This window comes from Alternaria rosae, assembly GCF_020736505.1.
Source record: "Alternaria rosae strain MPI-PUGE-AT-0040 chromosome Unknown BKA58scaffold_4, whole genome shotgun sequence".
Lineage (NCBI taxonomy): Eukaryota > Fungi > Ascomycota > Dothideomycetes > Pleosporales > Pleosporaceae > Alternaria > Alternaria rosae.
Window position 1 is genome coordinate 2,949,257 of NW_025763573.1, and position 15,365 is coordinate 2,964,621.

Here is a 15,365-nt window from a genome sequence, read left to right on the forward strand (position 1 = left end):
ATAGGTGTTCACCCAGACGTCATACCCGGCAGCGGTTCACCAACCCCGCGCTCATTCCTTTTGCGTGTGATTGGCGTTCTGCGATAACACACAGATTCACACACTGCTCCCGGCGGCCTGCGCGTCCTTTTCCGACTCAACAATTGTGTGCCGAGTCAGCTTGCAGGCCTGCAGACATGGCAAATTTCGGGTCTGGAGCAACAGTAGCATCTACCAGCACCTGATTCGACCTAGCTCCACAAGTCTTTCTGACCTGCAGACCTCGCACGGGCCCCCGTCGGCAGGTGTCCCCACACTGCAACTTTCTCTATAGCCGACCATCACGATTTCACACGGATAACCGACGGCCGCGGATACTGCCCACCATGCCAGCCATACGCGGACAAGACTCCAAGAAGAAGACACGTCGCCACACGCGCGACCTCGACCAGATCCACGCCGACTTGCGCGACGAGAAGCATCTCGCGGAATTCAAGGATGCGAAGCCCATAGAAGATTTGCCCGGACTGGGCGAATTCTACTGCAAGGAATGCGCAAAGTTTTTTGAGAGCGACGCCAACTTTGTCGCACATCAGAAGGGCAAGGTCCATAAGCGCAGGTAGGGGATATCGTGTATGCGACAGTAGGGAAATGTTTTAACAAGTCTGCAGAGTCAAGCAACTTCGCGAAGAACCATACTCGCAGAAAGAAGCAGAGGCAGCGATAGGCCTCACGACCAACAACGGAACGCGTACGACCACCGCAACAGCCCCGATGGAGGTTGACCAGGTTGCAGCATCAGGTTGAGGTCACGGCAACGGCCAAGACTATTTGATGCGCAGTCCATGGCAGATGGACGGCAAGGTTAGGAGTGCAGGACGACCGCTAAAATGCTTTCGGGGGATCAGACATCACTCAGGTGGCAACACGATAGCTGCGGGTAGGTCGCTCTCGGGCTCGTGGAAGAACATGCATTGCACGGCGTTCAAAACTGGCATTTGGAGCATATAGAAGGACAAAAAGTTCAGAAGATACCCTACATTTCAAATCGAAACACAAGTTTCCGAGATGTCATGACCTTATCATAGTGACTGTCGCGTCTTGCTATTCAAATCAACAATATCATCTGGCTGCTGTTTTAAGCCCATGCTATGAAAAGAATGAACCATATCAGTACTAACTGAATACACATTGGATTTACTTACACAAGTACTTCACAGCAACCCACGTAAACTGCTGTGCGGCTGCTGCGTTGTCAAAAAAAAAATGTTGTAGGTTGCCGTTTTCCATGCTGCCTGATGTTGCCTGGTGGCTACCTACGTCCTCTCGCGCCATCACCAACATCAAAGTCACAACATAAGAAGGACATCAACCCCTGCAGAGAGTGCAACAAGTCGAGATTGAGAGACAGTACAACAATACGATACAACATGGCATTCACAAACATACCCCTCTACGGCGGCGCAATAACCCTCGACCTGCCCTCAAACTTCGCCGACGCCTCGTAAGCTCTCTCATCCTGCGCGCCCCCACATCCCGCGCCTTCCCTTTGCACGCGTTTCCACCAATACCGCGTTCAAAATGCCTAAATTGGCGAGAACGGCTCCCCCAAGATTTAGTATACTGACATAATAACTCAATAGTCAAATCCGACAAATCCCCGATCACCAGGAAGTCTACCTCGATAACGACGGCTACTCCAGCATTGTTGTCGAAATCCTAGAGTATGTCGACAAGAAAAGCGACGAAGAAGCGCTGCAGTACCACTTTGGAGATCTAGTCGACGGGACAGGAGATCAGAGTACGATTATCTCGCAAGAACGTGCTGTGATGAAGAGTTTGCCGTAAGTATTGTGCACCATCATTCTGGAAAGACGAAGCAGGATCGAAAGGAGAGAGGATCAATTTTAGCATACAGAAGGGTGGGTAAATGGCTAACCACGACAACAGAGACAAACCAGTCCTAGCACTATCATTCATCCAAACACCACCAACACCGAACCCTCACCCCAACCGCAAGACTCCCGAATTCACATATATCCATCTTCTTCTTCTCCGTCTTAAGGAGCAAGGTACCGATGTACGTATCTATTCCTCCCTCCATCATCTACGTTTCATTTCTCTGGTGACTAACACATCTCGCAGATTATGGTATCAATCAACATCCCACACTACCCAGGCGAATACACGCCAGCAAAGCAGCAAGGAGGAGAAACACAGTTGATGAAGGATAGCAAGGTGGTAAAGGGGCAGATTTTGGAGAGCTTCCAAGTGAAGGAGTGGGGGCTGTTTGAGGGTTGAATGGGAAGAGAAAGAGGAAGATGTTATCTGAAGATGTTTGATTAGGAGCGAAAGAATTGGAGTGGGAGGAAAGAGTTGGGTCTAGGTATGTAAGAGGGGGACATGGGAAACAGATAAGGTGAGAGGGGTAAGATGTGCGCCGGCAATTTTTGATAGGAGAGCCACAAACACGTAGCCATTAGCTTAGATACAGTTGTACAGCAATAAAGATCAGCTCCAGCAGTCACCATCACAAGTATGCTTCAAATCAACCAGGGCTTTGCAATGATTTCATCGTTATGCTACTTGTGTTGTCGGAGACTGCCGCTATGTCCTGGGTATGATCCTCCTCATATTCTCCTGCGGCCTCTTCAAACACGTTTCCCATCCCCTACATGCCTGGTATCATTGGTATACTTACCCGGGTCATACGCTGCTAAGCTTGACACTTCACTCAACCATTCTACATCTACTCACTCGTACTGACTCACACGGTTCAACCTCCTACGCATCTCCCCCCCTGCAGTGGGTGCCCGCTCATCTAAGCTTGGGTCAAGGCTCATGCGCTGATGGTCAACCTCCCCAGCATGAGGCACGCCGTTTGCCTGGGCTGCCAGGAATGGCGACGGCGGAAGATCCGCAAGGTTAGTGGCAGACTGTATACCGTGCATGAGTGCGGGATCGACTGGCAAGTCATAGCCGTTGTCCTGGGTGTACTGCGGATAGATTGCAGCTTGGTGCTGTGCGGCTTCGAGCTGCAACTGGCCATCCGGGGAGTCTGCACGAGGCGGTGGTTGTGTTGGTGAAAACAAACTGGGCGGAGTTGGTGTCAGAGTTGGCTGCGTAGCGGTTGATGACAGGAAACTGGATCCCGACCTTGCCTCTGCCCGTGCCTGGTTTTGACCCTGGCGCATAGCCGACAGGCCCTTGTTCATCTCGCTACATTCTGGACAGTTGCGAATGACCTGGCTGACAGTCTCCTTTATGCGAACCCAATGGTAGAGCTCCGCAATTGCTGCCGTAGTCTTGTTGATACCCCCGTGTGACTTGTGATGTATCTCCCGAGCAATATCGTACTGCTGCTTAGGATCCGCAATAACCTCCTTGCCCTTGAGCCACAACTTCTCAGGGCCATCGCCCTCTCCGGGTGTGAGCTTGTAGTGCGTCGCCGCGCTACGGAGACGGCTCTTCTCTGCTCGATCAGCACCGTTTGGGTATTTTCCGTTCTTAAGATAGAAGCGGATCTTGTCGAAGCGCTCTTCAGACACAAACTCGTCATCCTGACCCAGATCTCTCCCGTATATGATGGCATCGACAAGCTCGCCGGGGTATGACTTCAGGTTACCGCAACCCTTCACGCGTCCGATCCGCTTGAAGCCGAGGGCGTCCCATATCCGACAGGATGCGACATTGGTTTCGTATACGAGGTTGAAGACAGAGTAGGTGTAGCCCTGAGCGTGTTAGCGCATGCGATGTAACCCTCATGGCGAGTCTCACAAGCTTCGGAGCCCAGTCCAGATAAGTCTCGCCCATCAAGCGACCGACACCTCGATTGCGCGACGCATCCGTGACCAGGAACCCGCCATTGCAGACATGACTCGACCGTCCTGGGTAATTGGGCTTGATGTAGAAGCTACCCAGACATTCCCTCTCCCAGTCGCACCCTCTCCGCGCCATCTCGTGTAGTTCGCGACCGTCCTGGATCTCACCCAGCAGCATGATCGCACCAAAGACACCGAACCAGTACGGACCGAAAGCCTCGAGAGCGAGCGGGTCAACCATGGGGTACGTATCTCCCTTTTCAATCTCGCGACCTAGTTGGTCGCATAGGTATGCCAGTAGTGTGAGGGGTACTTGATTTGGCGCAGAGAAGGGTATGATCGTTGCGGTAGTCACGCGATCGCGCAGGATGACTTGACATGGTGCAATGCCTACAGGCAGCGGGCCACCGGGAGGAGGGTACGGCACGTCGCCAGAGGTTCTATATATCACTGGCGCCGTAGGGTCATCTAGCATGGCGGGCATGATGGGCGGACTAGTCTATGAGATATTAGCATGGCAAGTGCGAAATGTTAGCAACCGCATTGGGACCGGGAGGCTGTCGCGACTGCGCGACTCAGACGCCATGCTGGAGAAGCGCGATATATGGACGCGGTATGCGATGATGATGATGGTGTAGGACTTACGCAAGAATGCCTGAGGGACCCTAGGAATGGTCAAGCAGGATGAGAGATACTGCCGTGATGTGGTGCTCGCGGTGCGTGCCTACAGAGATCGGCCAAAGAGTCACTAGCGCTTCTTGGTACCAGCGGGGCACAGCGCCGTTGTCCACGCAAGCCGGAGCTCATCATGCCTGCAGCTTGCCTTGGCTGAACGATTCCTACGTGATGTCCGACATGTGTGCACTGTTGTGCATGTCGGCTTCATAACAGACACAGCACGCATTTCAGATCTGGCAAGGTCTCGCTTCATGAAACCATTACCAGCAATCATAATTTCACATCGTAAAGCAACACATGCACGGCATCGGAACGGAAGTATGTTTATAGTCATATTGCAAAGCGCTACGGACACCTACGCTATAGACAGAGACATCCAAGGGGACGATGACGTTAGGAAAAACTATACGAGAACCACTGCTGGATATCAATTGACATTTTGTAAGGAAAAAAAAAGCTCTCATGTCCAATGTACATCGAAAGGTATTATGTAAAAGATCCTTCATACGCAAGCATACATATGCTTCTCTCCTCCACATGACTCTCCTGCTACAACCGACATCTGCCACCTTACATCTCCGAGTACAGGAAGTTACCCTGCTCATCAACGTACTCAATGGTCTGCTTGGTGATGCAGTAGCCCTCCTCCTCCCAGGGCATGGATGGGTAAGGGAAGACACCGTTGCTGGGGCTCTGGGGCTTAGAGCCGTCGCTGCTGGGCTCGAGGTATTCCGGGCCATCGGGCAGAGGAATGTCGAGCGCAGAGGGGATGTACTTGAAGGGCTTGCCAGCGGGGAGGTGAGCAGTGACGCTCTCGAGGACCTCGTAAGGGGCGCTCAGGTCGGGAAGCTCGTCGTCAGAGGCCGCGGGCTTGGCCTTGTTGCACTTGACGCTGATGTGGAAGTTGGGAATGGTGTCAGCGTCGATCTCGCCGTTAACACCAACAACCTTGTAGTGGAGGTTCTCCTTGAGGTAAGGCTCGACATGTTCGGGACGGAGCGACTCAAGCTCGCCAGCGGCTTCCTTACCCTGGAGGCAGGTGGTCAAGGGAAGAGCACCCTCAGTCATGAGAGCCTGGGAAGCGTTGGCACCGCCTTGCATCATAGCACCGAGGATACCGTAGGAACCGACGTAGTTGGGATCCTGGGTGTAGTCGGTGGTTGGGTCGTAGGAAGCATCGGTCTCGTTGCTGGGAACCTCAGTGCTGGGAGCGGAGCCACCACCAATGCTGATGGAAAGAAGAGGAGTGGTGATGTTGAGAACCGGGTAAGGCGAATCGGCCGCGGGCGCGGTGGAGTTCTTGGTAGAGTTGCTGCTGGGCTTTCCAACGAAGCAGTGAACAGTGTAAGATCCCTCAAGCGCATACTTGTCGGCAATGACGGAAAGAACAGTGTGGTAGTCACCCTCCTTGATGGGACGTCCGAGGTACTGGCCAGTCGCCGACTCGTCACCGTCACGCTTGGTAAGAGTCCTCTGACCGGCACCGTAAAGCTGAGTAACAGCGCGGGCGACCTGCTGGTAAGAGCGGTCGCTGGTCTCAGGGTAGTAGTATCCAAGAGTGCGGGTCTCCTTGACATCGACCGAGGTGAAGTAGTTGCCAGCGGTGTCCTTGGTGAAGGGCTTGAGAGGAGAGTACTGATTCTTGGGCTCACCCTGGTTCCACTGAGCCATGGGACGGGGAACGTTACCGTTGGAGATGTAGGTGTTGGGGGTGATGAGCTGGTACATGGCGAGGAGACGGTCAACGTTGGTGTGGTGGAGCCAGAAGAGGGGGTCGAAAGCCGAGACATCGAGGTAGTACATGTGGCCACCAGATTCACCACCAGCGGTGTTGTGGATGGCATCGTGAACAGACTCGAAGCTGTCAACACCGCCGCCGCTTAGGTCAGTGCGAACACCAATGGCGGAAGTGCTGGCAGCGCCCCAGTTAGCCTTGCTGGAGAACAGAGCAAAGACACGGTCACGGAGAGAGACGCGGATGGAGTTGAAACGGGCGTTCATCTCGTTGTTGTTGCTGCGGGTAGGGTTGGCAACCGGGCGACGGAGGGTCTCCGGGAAGCTGTTCCATGGTCCTCCACCCATCTCAGAGGGAAGCGAGTTGCCGAAGCTGTACTTGTAGAGCGGGTTGGAGATGGTGACGGTTCCCTGGGGCTTGGTAACAGTGACGGTCTGGTCACGCATCTGGGTAGGGACAGTAGGGCCGCCGTTGGGGTCCATGGCCCAATCCCAGTATGGCATACGGAGAGTGGCCGCGGCGTTCCTCCATCGCTGCTGCTGGTTGGAGGGGAACTCAGCGATCACCTCCATGACGCTCTGGTACCATGCTTGCTGCGGACTGTCAACGTGTGCTCAAAATTTTAATGTCAAAATACATACCTCGTAGATGGCAAGGTAAGGCCTGTGCCATGAACCGAAGAGGGAACCACCGTGAGGGCAGAAACCTTGCTGGTTCAAGAGAGGTGTGGGGAAGTTGTTCCAGGTCTGGAAAGGACGACCGTGAACACCAGAGACCTGGTAGTACGAGAGCATGTCGTCCTTGGACTTGCCCATGAACCTCTCCATACCGAGGAGGTACAGGTTCCACTGGTCGGCGTTGCGCGCCAAGGTACGGATCTCAAGACGGGGAGCAGCAGTCCTGCCGCCGTTGCACTGGCCGTTGGAGGCAGTGCCAGAGCTGCAGACACCCGTAATGGCGATGGGGCCGCGCGACTGGCGCTTGGTGAGCTCGCCCTCGATCTGGTTGATGTGGGCCTCAATGGAAGCATCGTTGGCGGCGCGAGCAGGGTGTGCGTGGTGGTGGGAGCCATGCTGGAAAGCAACGGTGAACTGAAGAAGAGACAACAGGCCGAAGACCATGGTCATCATGCTGGTGGGCTTGCTGAAGTTGGCCATGGTGAAGAAGGTAGGTGGATGCTTTTTGTGTTTGGTTGAAGGACCGGAAGGGCCAAGAGTCGAAAGTGAAGGTGACTCGAGAACCTAAAGAAGGAAGGACTATTAAAACCGATGCTAAAGAGCGTAACGACCTTTGGAGCAAGCCTGAAGGTCTGTAAAGAAAACGTGTGCGGTAGAGAGACCTCGACGTCAAAGAACGAGGAATCAGAGTTGCGGCGTAAACGGAGCAGGGGCGGGTCAGCGGCAGGGTCATATATCGAAGTATGCTATTCCCAGTCCATGCTCAACTCGGCCTAAGGCGGTGCGGTTGGTCGCCATTTTGGACACGAGGCGGTTGAGCCTGGACCGGGGGTATAATCGTATTCGTGGCGGCATCGGTAGTCAAGGGCGGCGATTGGGTGGGTGATGTCGGCGGTGGGGAGGTCAAGCGCCCCTGGTGGTCCCGAAACGTCTAAAGACGAGTGATCCGCGCCGCCTTCCCCTGACTTGGCTCGATGCGGGCAAGACGTCGCACGCTGGGGCCGTTGTAGGCTGGTGATTTGGGAGCCCACTGGCGCCGGCGTGCGCCTCTCTGCCTTCTCACGCTGTCGTCGCGACATGTCGTATCGCTACCATGGGAGATGGCACGACGGACTGCGCTCCCTATCATCGTGCGACCTGTCCACCTGAACGTGGGCCGCGTGTGCCTGTCGTACCGAGAAACGAGTCGTTCATGGAGCGGAAAAAAGACGCACATCGGCTGCAAACCCGCTATGGGGGTCCCAGCACAGCCACGCAGACGCCTCAGGCACGCTCCTGCTGAAGAACCATTCGCGGTCCACAAGAGGACCGGCACTTTCGCCTTTTGCATCCACCTCTCGCATCTTTTGATTGCGGCGTGTCCTGCGCATGCTGCTTACCGTTACACTCACACCCCCATGCAAGGTCACGCACCAGTACGGTGTAGCAGAACTCACCACGGCCTTATCAATGCACATCCTCATCTTGCAGCACTGTTCCCCCGTCCGCATGGGGATGGCCTCCTACTATGCACGTTATGCGCACCTGGCCCGGCAAAAGCGCATCCTCAGGCATGTTGCTAACTGCCTTCCTCGGCAGCTCGCTTGTTGGCCGATCTTATGCAGGAACACGCCAGGCCATGTTTCACCAGTCATGGATCACCATCCACATGTCAAGGACGTCCACATCGTTGTTTCAACCCTCCTATTTTCCGCATATTGCAGTGCTTGAATCGAATCAAGCTTTCGCTCTGTGGAGATGTTTTATCGATATCATCGCTCAACAAGTGCTTTTGCTGTGGAGTGACGTCCGCGAACCCAGACGGCGGATCTTCGAAAATCTAGAAGTATCGTTAGCTGGCGTCTTTGTTCGGTTCGGTCGGTGCGCTGCATGCCCAGGACCTGCGGCGGCGCGGCAATAACGCCTGTGTTCAGACCCACGGCACTCCGAGTAAGATGCGAGGATGGGTCCTCTCCACAGGCGAGTGTTAGATCCGCCACGAGGACGCCGAGAGTAAGCGGCTGAAGGCAACGCGCAACTCAATCCACTCCATCTTTATGACATCGTTTCCCTTGTTCAATTCAAAAAATCGTCTTCTATTTTCAGTTCCCGTCCGTATTCTCGAACACTAATAGACAATTGCCGCCTTCGATTGATTACAGTACTATTGCGAAACGTTTCACTCGCCTTGGACTGATGCCTCACATCATCCGACTTTGGGGCCGTCACTTTTCTTTGCCGTGTACAAGCATGATGCCCATATGTTTCCCAATGTTTTGGACCGTGATCTGCGTCGCGGTGGACGAAGCAGGAGTACGGCGCGGCTCGCGTTGCGAAATGGGGCAGTGTCTCGTCGATGATGAATGCGCAACCAGAGCGAACGGCACAGCAGGGCAGCAATGTCTCTAACCTGACCAGCAAACTTGATCAAAACCTCTCCTAGCGACAGTACAACAGCAGAAGAAGAGGAGTAGACTCCAATAAACTATTGAGCCGATGAGACACCAGTATGTGCTCGGCTCAAGCTACCATATTGAGTACCAAGAAAGCGCCGAAAGGACGTACAGCATCTAAGTTTCGGCAGTCGGCACATACCGCCGCCCCAATCTGAAGTAGCTCACAAAGTAGATCTCCATCATAAGCTGACGAGGATCGTGGGATTCATGCCTGTTGAATACGCAATTGCTGACGGCAGACAGTATTGGACCCTGGGGCGATTATCCTGTGCTGATCTTATCACCCTATCTGCTATCGATCATTGTTGAAGTAGACGTAATTTGCAACGTCTCTCGGGAGTGACATGTATTGAACCAGAACAACACAGGGAAAACGTACGACTCCGGCTCTCATCCTTGGAGCTTGCCCAGAGGTGTTGCGTTGTCCCGGTGAGCATCATATTCTAATACCCGGACTTAGACCTTCCGGAGACGCTCAGTCGCCACCCTGATCACCACTCACAACACGTATTGTCTCCACTCCTCTTGTCCAGTTTTTCAGTCTGCGCTTGAAACTCTTTAACCGTTTCCAAGAAGTCTTCATGACAGTAAGACACACGTCACAAGCATGTTCGAAAAAGAGTACTGGGTACACCAGGTATCGTATTTCAATCCGCGCAGTTCGCTACAAAAACGTCATCATCCTCAGAAAACAAACGAAAAAGTGGGTATATAAAACCAATATACACTGTGACCATTCCAAAACATTCATCGTCATCATCACCCACTTAAAATTCAATTCGCCCCAAATACGCAATAACTACTGAAAAGCTCCCCTAATCTTAGCATAGAGCTCCGTGTCCAGGAAATTGTAGTTGGGATCGCTAAAGCAGAATGGCGCTCGCAGTAATGTCTCGGCTGTGGGTCGCTCCATGGGATCTATAGTAAAGCAATCGTACATGAAGCTCAGGCCTTCTACTCCAATAACTCTGGACACATCTTCGGGGATGGGAGGGGCCTGATTTAAGCTACCGAGCTTGTAGATGGCACCGATGGCTTCTTCTTTGGACCAAGGACGTTTACCCGCAAACATTTCAAGGACTACGCAACCCAGAGACCAGATGTCGACTTTGGCCGAGTAGCCCTGGCCTTGCGAGCGGATTACCTCGGGCGCCATCCAGAAGACGGAACCTTGCATGCTGTTCGTCACATCGTTGCCGTAGATGTTGTCGCTCTTCTTGGAAATACCAAAGTCGGAGATCTTGCACGTGCCGTCGAGGTCGAGCAAAATGTTATCAGCTTTGAGATCTCGATGGAGAATACCTTCGCGATGGAGGTACGAGAGACCGAGCAGCGTTTGTCGTGTGAGTGAAGAGACAACAGACTCTTCAAATTTTCCGTGCTTGCGGATGCAGGATCCTACACTGCCACCGGAAATATATTCAAGAAAGATGGAGATGCTGTACTCTTTGCGCTCGCATCCGAGGTACTGCACAATGTTGGGGTGGTCGAGATGCTGCATGGTGTCGATTTCCTGATCTAGACTCTTGACGAGTTCCTTAATCTTGTCTTTGTCTGAACCAGCTGCTTTGGCGTTGACTTCGACTTGCTTGACTGCGATAAGCTCTCCGGTGGTAATGTTCATACCGAGGTAGACGCGACCGAATGTACCTTTGCCGATGAGCTGACCCTTCATCCACTTGAATGTTGGCTGTCGCGATGGAACACTTGGCAGATGATCTTGGGGTATCGTCTCCATAACGAGGCGCGAGCCGCGCTGAGGTCGCACTTGCTCAGTCCTGGCGTTGAACATCTTCGTCGACTTTCGCCTGACAATGTCACCACCATTGCGTAACGTAGCAACACGCGATGGACCGGCACCAGCATGTGCCTGACCTGGGAGTGGCCTCTTGTCGAGTGGTTGATATTGCGACTTCACTACTTCACGAATAGATTTTGTGCGGCCCAAACCAGCGCCTGATTTCCTCATGTTGCGTTGCGCGATGCTCTGCAGTCCAGCACCACCACGTGTGAGAGGCTGAGGAGTGGGCTCGGCGGGTATAGGCGGGGGATCGCTGGCTGACTCTGCAGCACCATCCGCTTCCTCCTCCTCAAGCATCGGCTGATCGAGATTGACGTTCGGAAAGAGCTCGTCAAGGTGTTCCACAAGGGCTTCAGCTGGTGGACGATTGGCCCAGACATCGCTAGCGAACGATTCGCGACGGGAAAACTTGTTCGTATCATTAGGCGAGTCGGTCCACGTTGCAGACGCAGCCGACTCGGGATGGAAGTCGCTTGGCTGCGAGTCGCGGTCACCAGCTGCGCTTTGCTCGGATTTTTCCGTGACCTGCGCTAGCGAGTTCTTCGACCGTTGTGTCTTGAGTGTAAGGTTTGGCCGCTGGCTGCGGGACTTGGTTCGAGTGATAGGTGTGCTCTGCGCAGGTGTGGGTGGACCAACTCGTCCTGCGAGCGGCGCAGCGAACAAGCCGTCATCAGAATCATCGTCGTCAGAATCCATAGGCTCCAGGTTGGGAGACTTCGTAATGAACGACACTCGCGCTTCCTCGAAGTCGTGAGTGGGACCGTACACTGACACCCGGGATGGTTCTCTGCTCAAGGTAGACTCTGGAGCGTGCGCCGCGTGGGGACTTCGAGTTGGCGAACGAGACCGCTCGTTTCTCGATCGCAGTGCTGTCGGATCCGGCATCGCAAGGCTGAGGTCTGGCCTCTCATTCGACGTGTCGTCTCCGAAAGCTTCCTCATAGTCAGGTATTCTGAAAGGTATATTTCCCTTGCTCATTGTGAGCTCGCCGGGACTGCGAGGTGACCCACCTGGACTGTTTCTTCCGGAGCCAGATCTAGCTGCAAATCCGTGATCTTGTAATATTTGTTGTGACGGTCGAATACTTTCAGGCGAGCCTTCGCTGTTTGGTGATTGAGGACCCTTTGGCGGCGCTCTGTTCGCTGCTCCTATGCCTGCCCCAAGATTACCAGCGCCAATAATAGCAGCAGCAATGCCTCCCAGCCCGCTTGCAGCTTGAGGAATGGCTTTGCGCTTCTCTGACTGAGACTCTGTTGATCTTCGCTTGTCTTTGCCATCATCACTCTCGGGCCATGAGCCGCGGTTTTTGGCCCTCGACAGCGAATTGGCTTTCAACAGTGTGCTCGTATCGGCTGGCACTGGTGGCGGCTCTCGCAGTGGAACAAGCTGCTTGGGTTTAGCATCGAATGGTTTCTTTACGTCCTCATAGGGAGAAGCGCGAGGTTCATCAAAGTCAACAATGCGCTGACTGCGGTAGCTGAGATTGTCGGCTGAAGTGGGGTTTAGGTCAGGACTATGTCCGTTGGCCCTCTGGAAACGACTCCTCAGATATTCTTCCTGCTTCCGCTTTGTTTCCTTGCGGTGCTCTTCAGCAGCGGCTTCGAGCAGCTTTCGTCGTTCCTCCTCAGCCAAGTCATCACGCGGTTCCCAAGCGGATTCTGCAGGCCTGTCACCTGAATTATTCGGCATGGCTTCGGCTTTCTCTGCCATCTTACGAAGAGCTGCACTCTTATCTGCGACTAGCGTTGACTCTCCTGACTTTCCGCCTGGAGAATCTAGTTGAGAGTCGGCGTTCAGCCGAGAGTATGCGTCCTCATCGATAGACCTAGCAGCTGTATGGGGTAGCGAGACCCCTAGCCCGGCAGAGGGAGGTACAGATCCCTCTTGAGGTATCTTGACAAAGATTTTGAGCTCGCCGACTCGATTCCCATACTGCGACCGCGCCTTCAACAACTTTGAGTCGGACAGAGGATGATCGTGGTCTTGTTGCCCAGGATTTGTGAGATGCAGTTCTACACCTGATATCTGACTTAGACCCTGACTCAGCTCCTCACAGCATACAGCCCGTAGAGCTGCTGGTGAATCTACGTTGGTAATGTCGATAAGCCGGTAATTCCAGCCATCCGGTGTGACGAAAGCGTATTTACGATCTTCTCTTCCGGATGTGCGAGTACGACCTGCTGCTCGATTATCGGAGTCTGTCTGAGCTGATCGTCTCGAAGGGGGTCGCTCGTTCAAGGAAGTCTCGCTCGAGTTCATGCCAGATTTTCCAAACAGGGACCCGCTTGGATGCGTACGATGACTCGCTGGGCTGGTGGGTGAATCTAGGCTCGTATCATCAGGAGATGGGTGGTTCTCCTTCTTCCGCCCGCTCATGATTTTCTTAAAGAAGCCCTTCTCATGGTCTTTAGCGCTGGTGGGCGCTTCCAAGTCATATCTAGCTAATCCAGTGCCTGGTCGTGAGCCTTCATAGCCGTTCTTCCGGTTCTCGTTGCGACTATCGGAACGATTATCGAATGATCTGCTTGATGGGGGGCCCGAGCCAGTGTTTGCAAAGGTGGAGTTGATGGATTCGGTACTGTTGACGCGGTTATGCGGGGAATAGTACCGCGATCCGTTGTTGCTCAGACCCGCACTGAGCTGCCCACCATTTGTTGCAAGACGAGCTGAGGGTAGCGCTGGGCTTTGCTGAGGGCTTGCTTGGCGATAGTTTGTCGCACCCAATGAAGATGGTGCAAATTCTGAAGATGCATTCGGGCTGTGGCGTGCAGGCTTTGCATCTAGGCCTTGCAGAACCTCCCTGGAATACGGACTGCGTGCAGGTCCTTCTGAGAAATCTGGAGTAGGACCGAGACCGGGGACGGTGAAATTGCGTTGCTGCGTAGAGATGCGTCTGGGTGGGTTTGTACTACCGCCAGGCGAGTGCAAGAGCAGTTGACGGCCCGGACTCTCTTCGCCATTGCCAGCAGTAGTTGGCGTTGATCCAAAGTCCATGCCTCGGGTGCCGATGTAAGGTGAGTTCTCCACGTTACCCTCCGTTCCGGCGCTCGTCATACCTGTGTCGGACCGTTGCGGTGCTGCGCGAGGGTTGGCGATGTGGCCTGTCTCGACAATGGAGCGCACAAGTCTGCGAAGCTTGCGACCCTCGTCTCGCTCTCTATTCTGATCCCATCCGGTCCCGCTTGCAGTGCATTGCTTGGCCAATTGGGGAAAGATGACCTGGTGCATCATGGCTACATTGCCTTTGCTGCCATGACCGCGGCCAATGTCGAGAAATTTTGAGCCTTCCAGGCCCAACGTCCTGAACGTCTCCTGCCAGTCTCGTGAGAAGTTGTTGCTCGCTAACCAGTGTTGGACACGTTCGGCTGGCCAGTGCATGGAAGAGTCATGTGGGGATATGGGGGTCGTGCCATTGCTTTCGGACCGGTGATAGACGCTGCCGTGGTTCTGGACCATGGGGTTCTGCAGCGTTGCGGTTGGAGGCCCAGACGAGTCGTAGACCTGCGTTCTTTCGGTCGGTATATTGAGGTGGTTGCGACTGCTGGGCGTCGGGGGCGCGTTGAAGCCGTTGTTAGAGCCATATTGCACGCTCTGGACGCTTTCGAGGAGGCTGCTAGAAAAGCCCTGGGCGGACGTGTCGGCGTTGGCAGAGTAGTTGTCGTCGCGGTAGTAGGGCTCGGGGTAGCCTCTCGACGTGTGCAGTGGAGGGATGCCTACACCAGGCCCGAATGACTCGCCGCCGGGGATGTACGTGGCTGACGTCAGTGGAGGTTCGCGCTCGTGCTGGATCTGCTGCGGCGGGGGCCCTGGGGGAGGGCGGATGCTGTGAGGGTAGCTGCGATACTGGCTCGGATCGTAGCCTTGCTGCTGGTACTGGGGCCGCGGGGGACCCCAATTGTTGGCATGGGGCGGCGGTGGGATGGAGATGCCGCCCAGGTTGCCGTAGCCCGTGGGCCGTGGAGGCGGCGGGGGGAGGGCGATATGGCCGGCGGGCGTGCTCGAGGGTTGGGGCGGCGGCGGGGGGAGGGCGATGTGGCCGGCAGGCGTGCTCGAGGGCTGGGGCGGCGGAGGGGGGATGTATTGATGCATCGCTGGACCCTGGACGGTATGCGCCCGTCCGCGTGGGCTCGAGGCAGGCGCGCTGGCTCCGCCGGGGGAGAAGGAAGGATATGGCGAGCCGAGGTTGCTCAGGCCCAGCGGCTGCAGCGACGACGAGGGCGACGACGTGACGCTGGGGAT

General features: G+C 54.7%; 6 protein-coding genes across 6 annotated transcripts; 3 read left to right on the forward strand and 3 right to left on the reverse strand.

Annotated features, from left to right (window-relative positions):
* Positions 1 to 4: 4 nt before the first annotated feature.
* On the forward strand, positions 5 to 1,032 carry BKA58DRAFT_163914 (zinc finger-containing protein). The gene is made up of 2 exons (XM_046165031.1): positions 5 to 598; positions 651 to 1,032. The coding sequence occupies exons 1-2, from the start codon at positions 366 to 368 to the stop codon at positions 784 to 786; spliced, it is 369 nt and encodes a 122-aa protein (XP_046026849.1). The 5' UTR covers positions 5 to 365; the 3' UTR covers positions 787 to 1,032.
* Positions 1,033 to 1,315: 283 nt separating this feature from the next.
* On the forward strand, positions 1,316 to 2,522 carry BKA58DRAFT_383792 (uncharacterized protein). The gene is made up of 4 exons (XM_046170212.1): positions 1,316 to 1,483; positions 1,623 to 1,823; positions 1,930 to 2,059; positions 2,125 to 2,522. The coding sequence occupies exons 1-4, from the start codon at positions 1,410 to 1,412 to the stop codon at positions 2,278 to 2,280; spliced, it is 561 nt and encodes a 186-aa protein (XP_046026850.1). The 5' UTR covers positions 1,316 to 1,409; the 3' UTR covers positions 2,281 to 2,522.
* Positions 2,523 to 4,603, reverse strand: BKA58DRAFT_383797 (histone acetyltransferase Spt10). The gene is made up of 3 exons (XM_046170213.1): positions 4,446 to 4,603; positions 3,757 to 4,299; positions 2,523 to 3,710 (listed from the first exon to the last, which is right to left on the reverse strand). The coding sequence occupies exons 2-3, from the start codon at positions 4,282 to 4,284 to the stop codon at positions 2,733 to 2,735; spliced, it is 1,506 nt and encodes a 501-aa protein (XP_046026851.1). The 5' UTR covers positions 4,285 to 4,299; positions 4,446 to 4,603; the 3' UTR covers positions 2,523 to 2,732.
* Positions 4,604 to 4,617: 14 nt separating this feature from the next.
* On the reverse strand, positions 4,618 to 7,585 carry BKA58DRAFT_359976 (tyrosinase). Its single transcript, XM_046168744.1, has 2 exons — positions 6,855 to 7,585; positions 4,618 to 6,806 (listed from the first exon to the last, which is right to left on the reverse strand). The coding sequence occupies exons 1-2, from the start codon at positions 7,368 to 7,370 to the stop codon at positions 5,049 to 5,051; spliced, it is 2,274 nt and encodes a 757-aa protein (XP_046026852.1). The 5' UTR covers positions 7,371 to 7,585; the 3' UTR covers positions 4,618 to 5,048.
* A 631-nt stretch (positions 7,586 to 8,216) lies between these two features.
* Positions 8,217 to 8,952, forward strand: BKA58DRAFT_164073 (uncharacterized protein). Its single transcript, XM_046165032.1, has one exon. The coding sequence runs from the start codon at positions 8,398 to 8,400 to the stop codon at positions 8,788 to 8,790; it is 393 nt and encodes a 130-aa protein (XP_046026853.1). The 5' UTR covers positions 8,217 to 8,397; the 3' UTR covers positions 8,791 to 8,952.
* Positions 8,953 to 10,124: 1,172 nt separating this feature from the next.
* BKA58DRAFT_313737 (uncharacterized protein) lies at positions 10,125 to 15,215 on the reverse strand (the record flags this gene model as incomplete). Its single annotated transcript, XM_046167442.1, has 1 exon — positions 10,125 to 15,215. The coding sequence occupies one exon, from the start codon at positions 15,213 to 15,215 to the stop codon at positions 10,125 to 10,127; it is 5,091 nt and encodes a 1,696-aa protein (XP_046026854.1).
* Positions 15,216 to 15,365: the final 150 nt, after the last annotated feature.

Excerpts from the sequence above, each read along its gene's own strand:
- BKA58DRAFT_163914 (XM_046165031.1), top strand. The coding sequence starts at position 366 with ATGCCAGCCATACGCGGACAAGACTCCAAGAAGAAGACACGTCGCCAC. Across the intron at positions 599-650 it reads GGCAAGGTCCATAAGCGCAG|AGTCAAGCAACTTCGCGAAG; the intron begins GTAGGGGATATC and ends ACAAGTCTGCAG.
- BKA58DRAFT_383792 (XM_046170212.1), top strand. The coding sequence starts at position 1,410 with ATGGCATTCACAAACATACCCCTCTACGGCGGCGCAATAACCCTCGAC. Across the intron at positions 1,484-1,622 it reads TCAAACTTCGCCGACGCCTC|TCAAATCCGACAAATCCCCG; the intron begins GTAAGCTCTCTC and ends ATAACTCAATAG. Across the intron at positions 1,824-1,929 it reads GCTGTGATGAAGAGTTTGCC|AGACAAACCAGTCCTAGCAC; the intron begins GTAAGTATTGTG and ends CCACGACAACAG.
- BKA58DRAFT_383797 (XM_046170213.1), bottom strand. The coding sequence starts at position 4,284 with ATGCCCGCCATGCTAGATGACCCTACGGCGCCAGTGATATATAGAACC. Across the intron at positions 3,711-3,756 it reads TGGACTGGGCTCCGAAGCTT|GGCTACACCTACTCTGTCTT; the intron begins GTGAGACTCGCC and ends TAACACGCTCAG.
- BKA58DRAFT_359976 (XM_046168744.1), bottom strand. The coding sequence starts at position 7,370 with ATGGCCAACTTCAGCAAGCCCACCAGCATGATGACCATGGTCTTCGGC. Across the intron at positions 6,807-6,854 it reads CTTACCTTGCCATCTACGAG|CAAGCATGGTACCAGAGCGT; the intron begins GTATGTATTTTG and ends GACAGTCCGCAG.
- BKA58DRAFT_164073 (XM_046165032.1), top strand. The coding sequence starts at position 8,398 with ATGCACGTTATGCGCACCTGGCCCGGCAAAAGCGCATCCTCAGGCATG.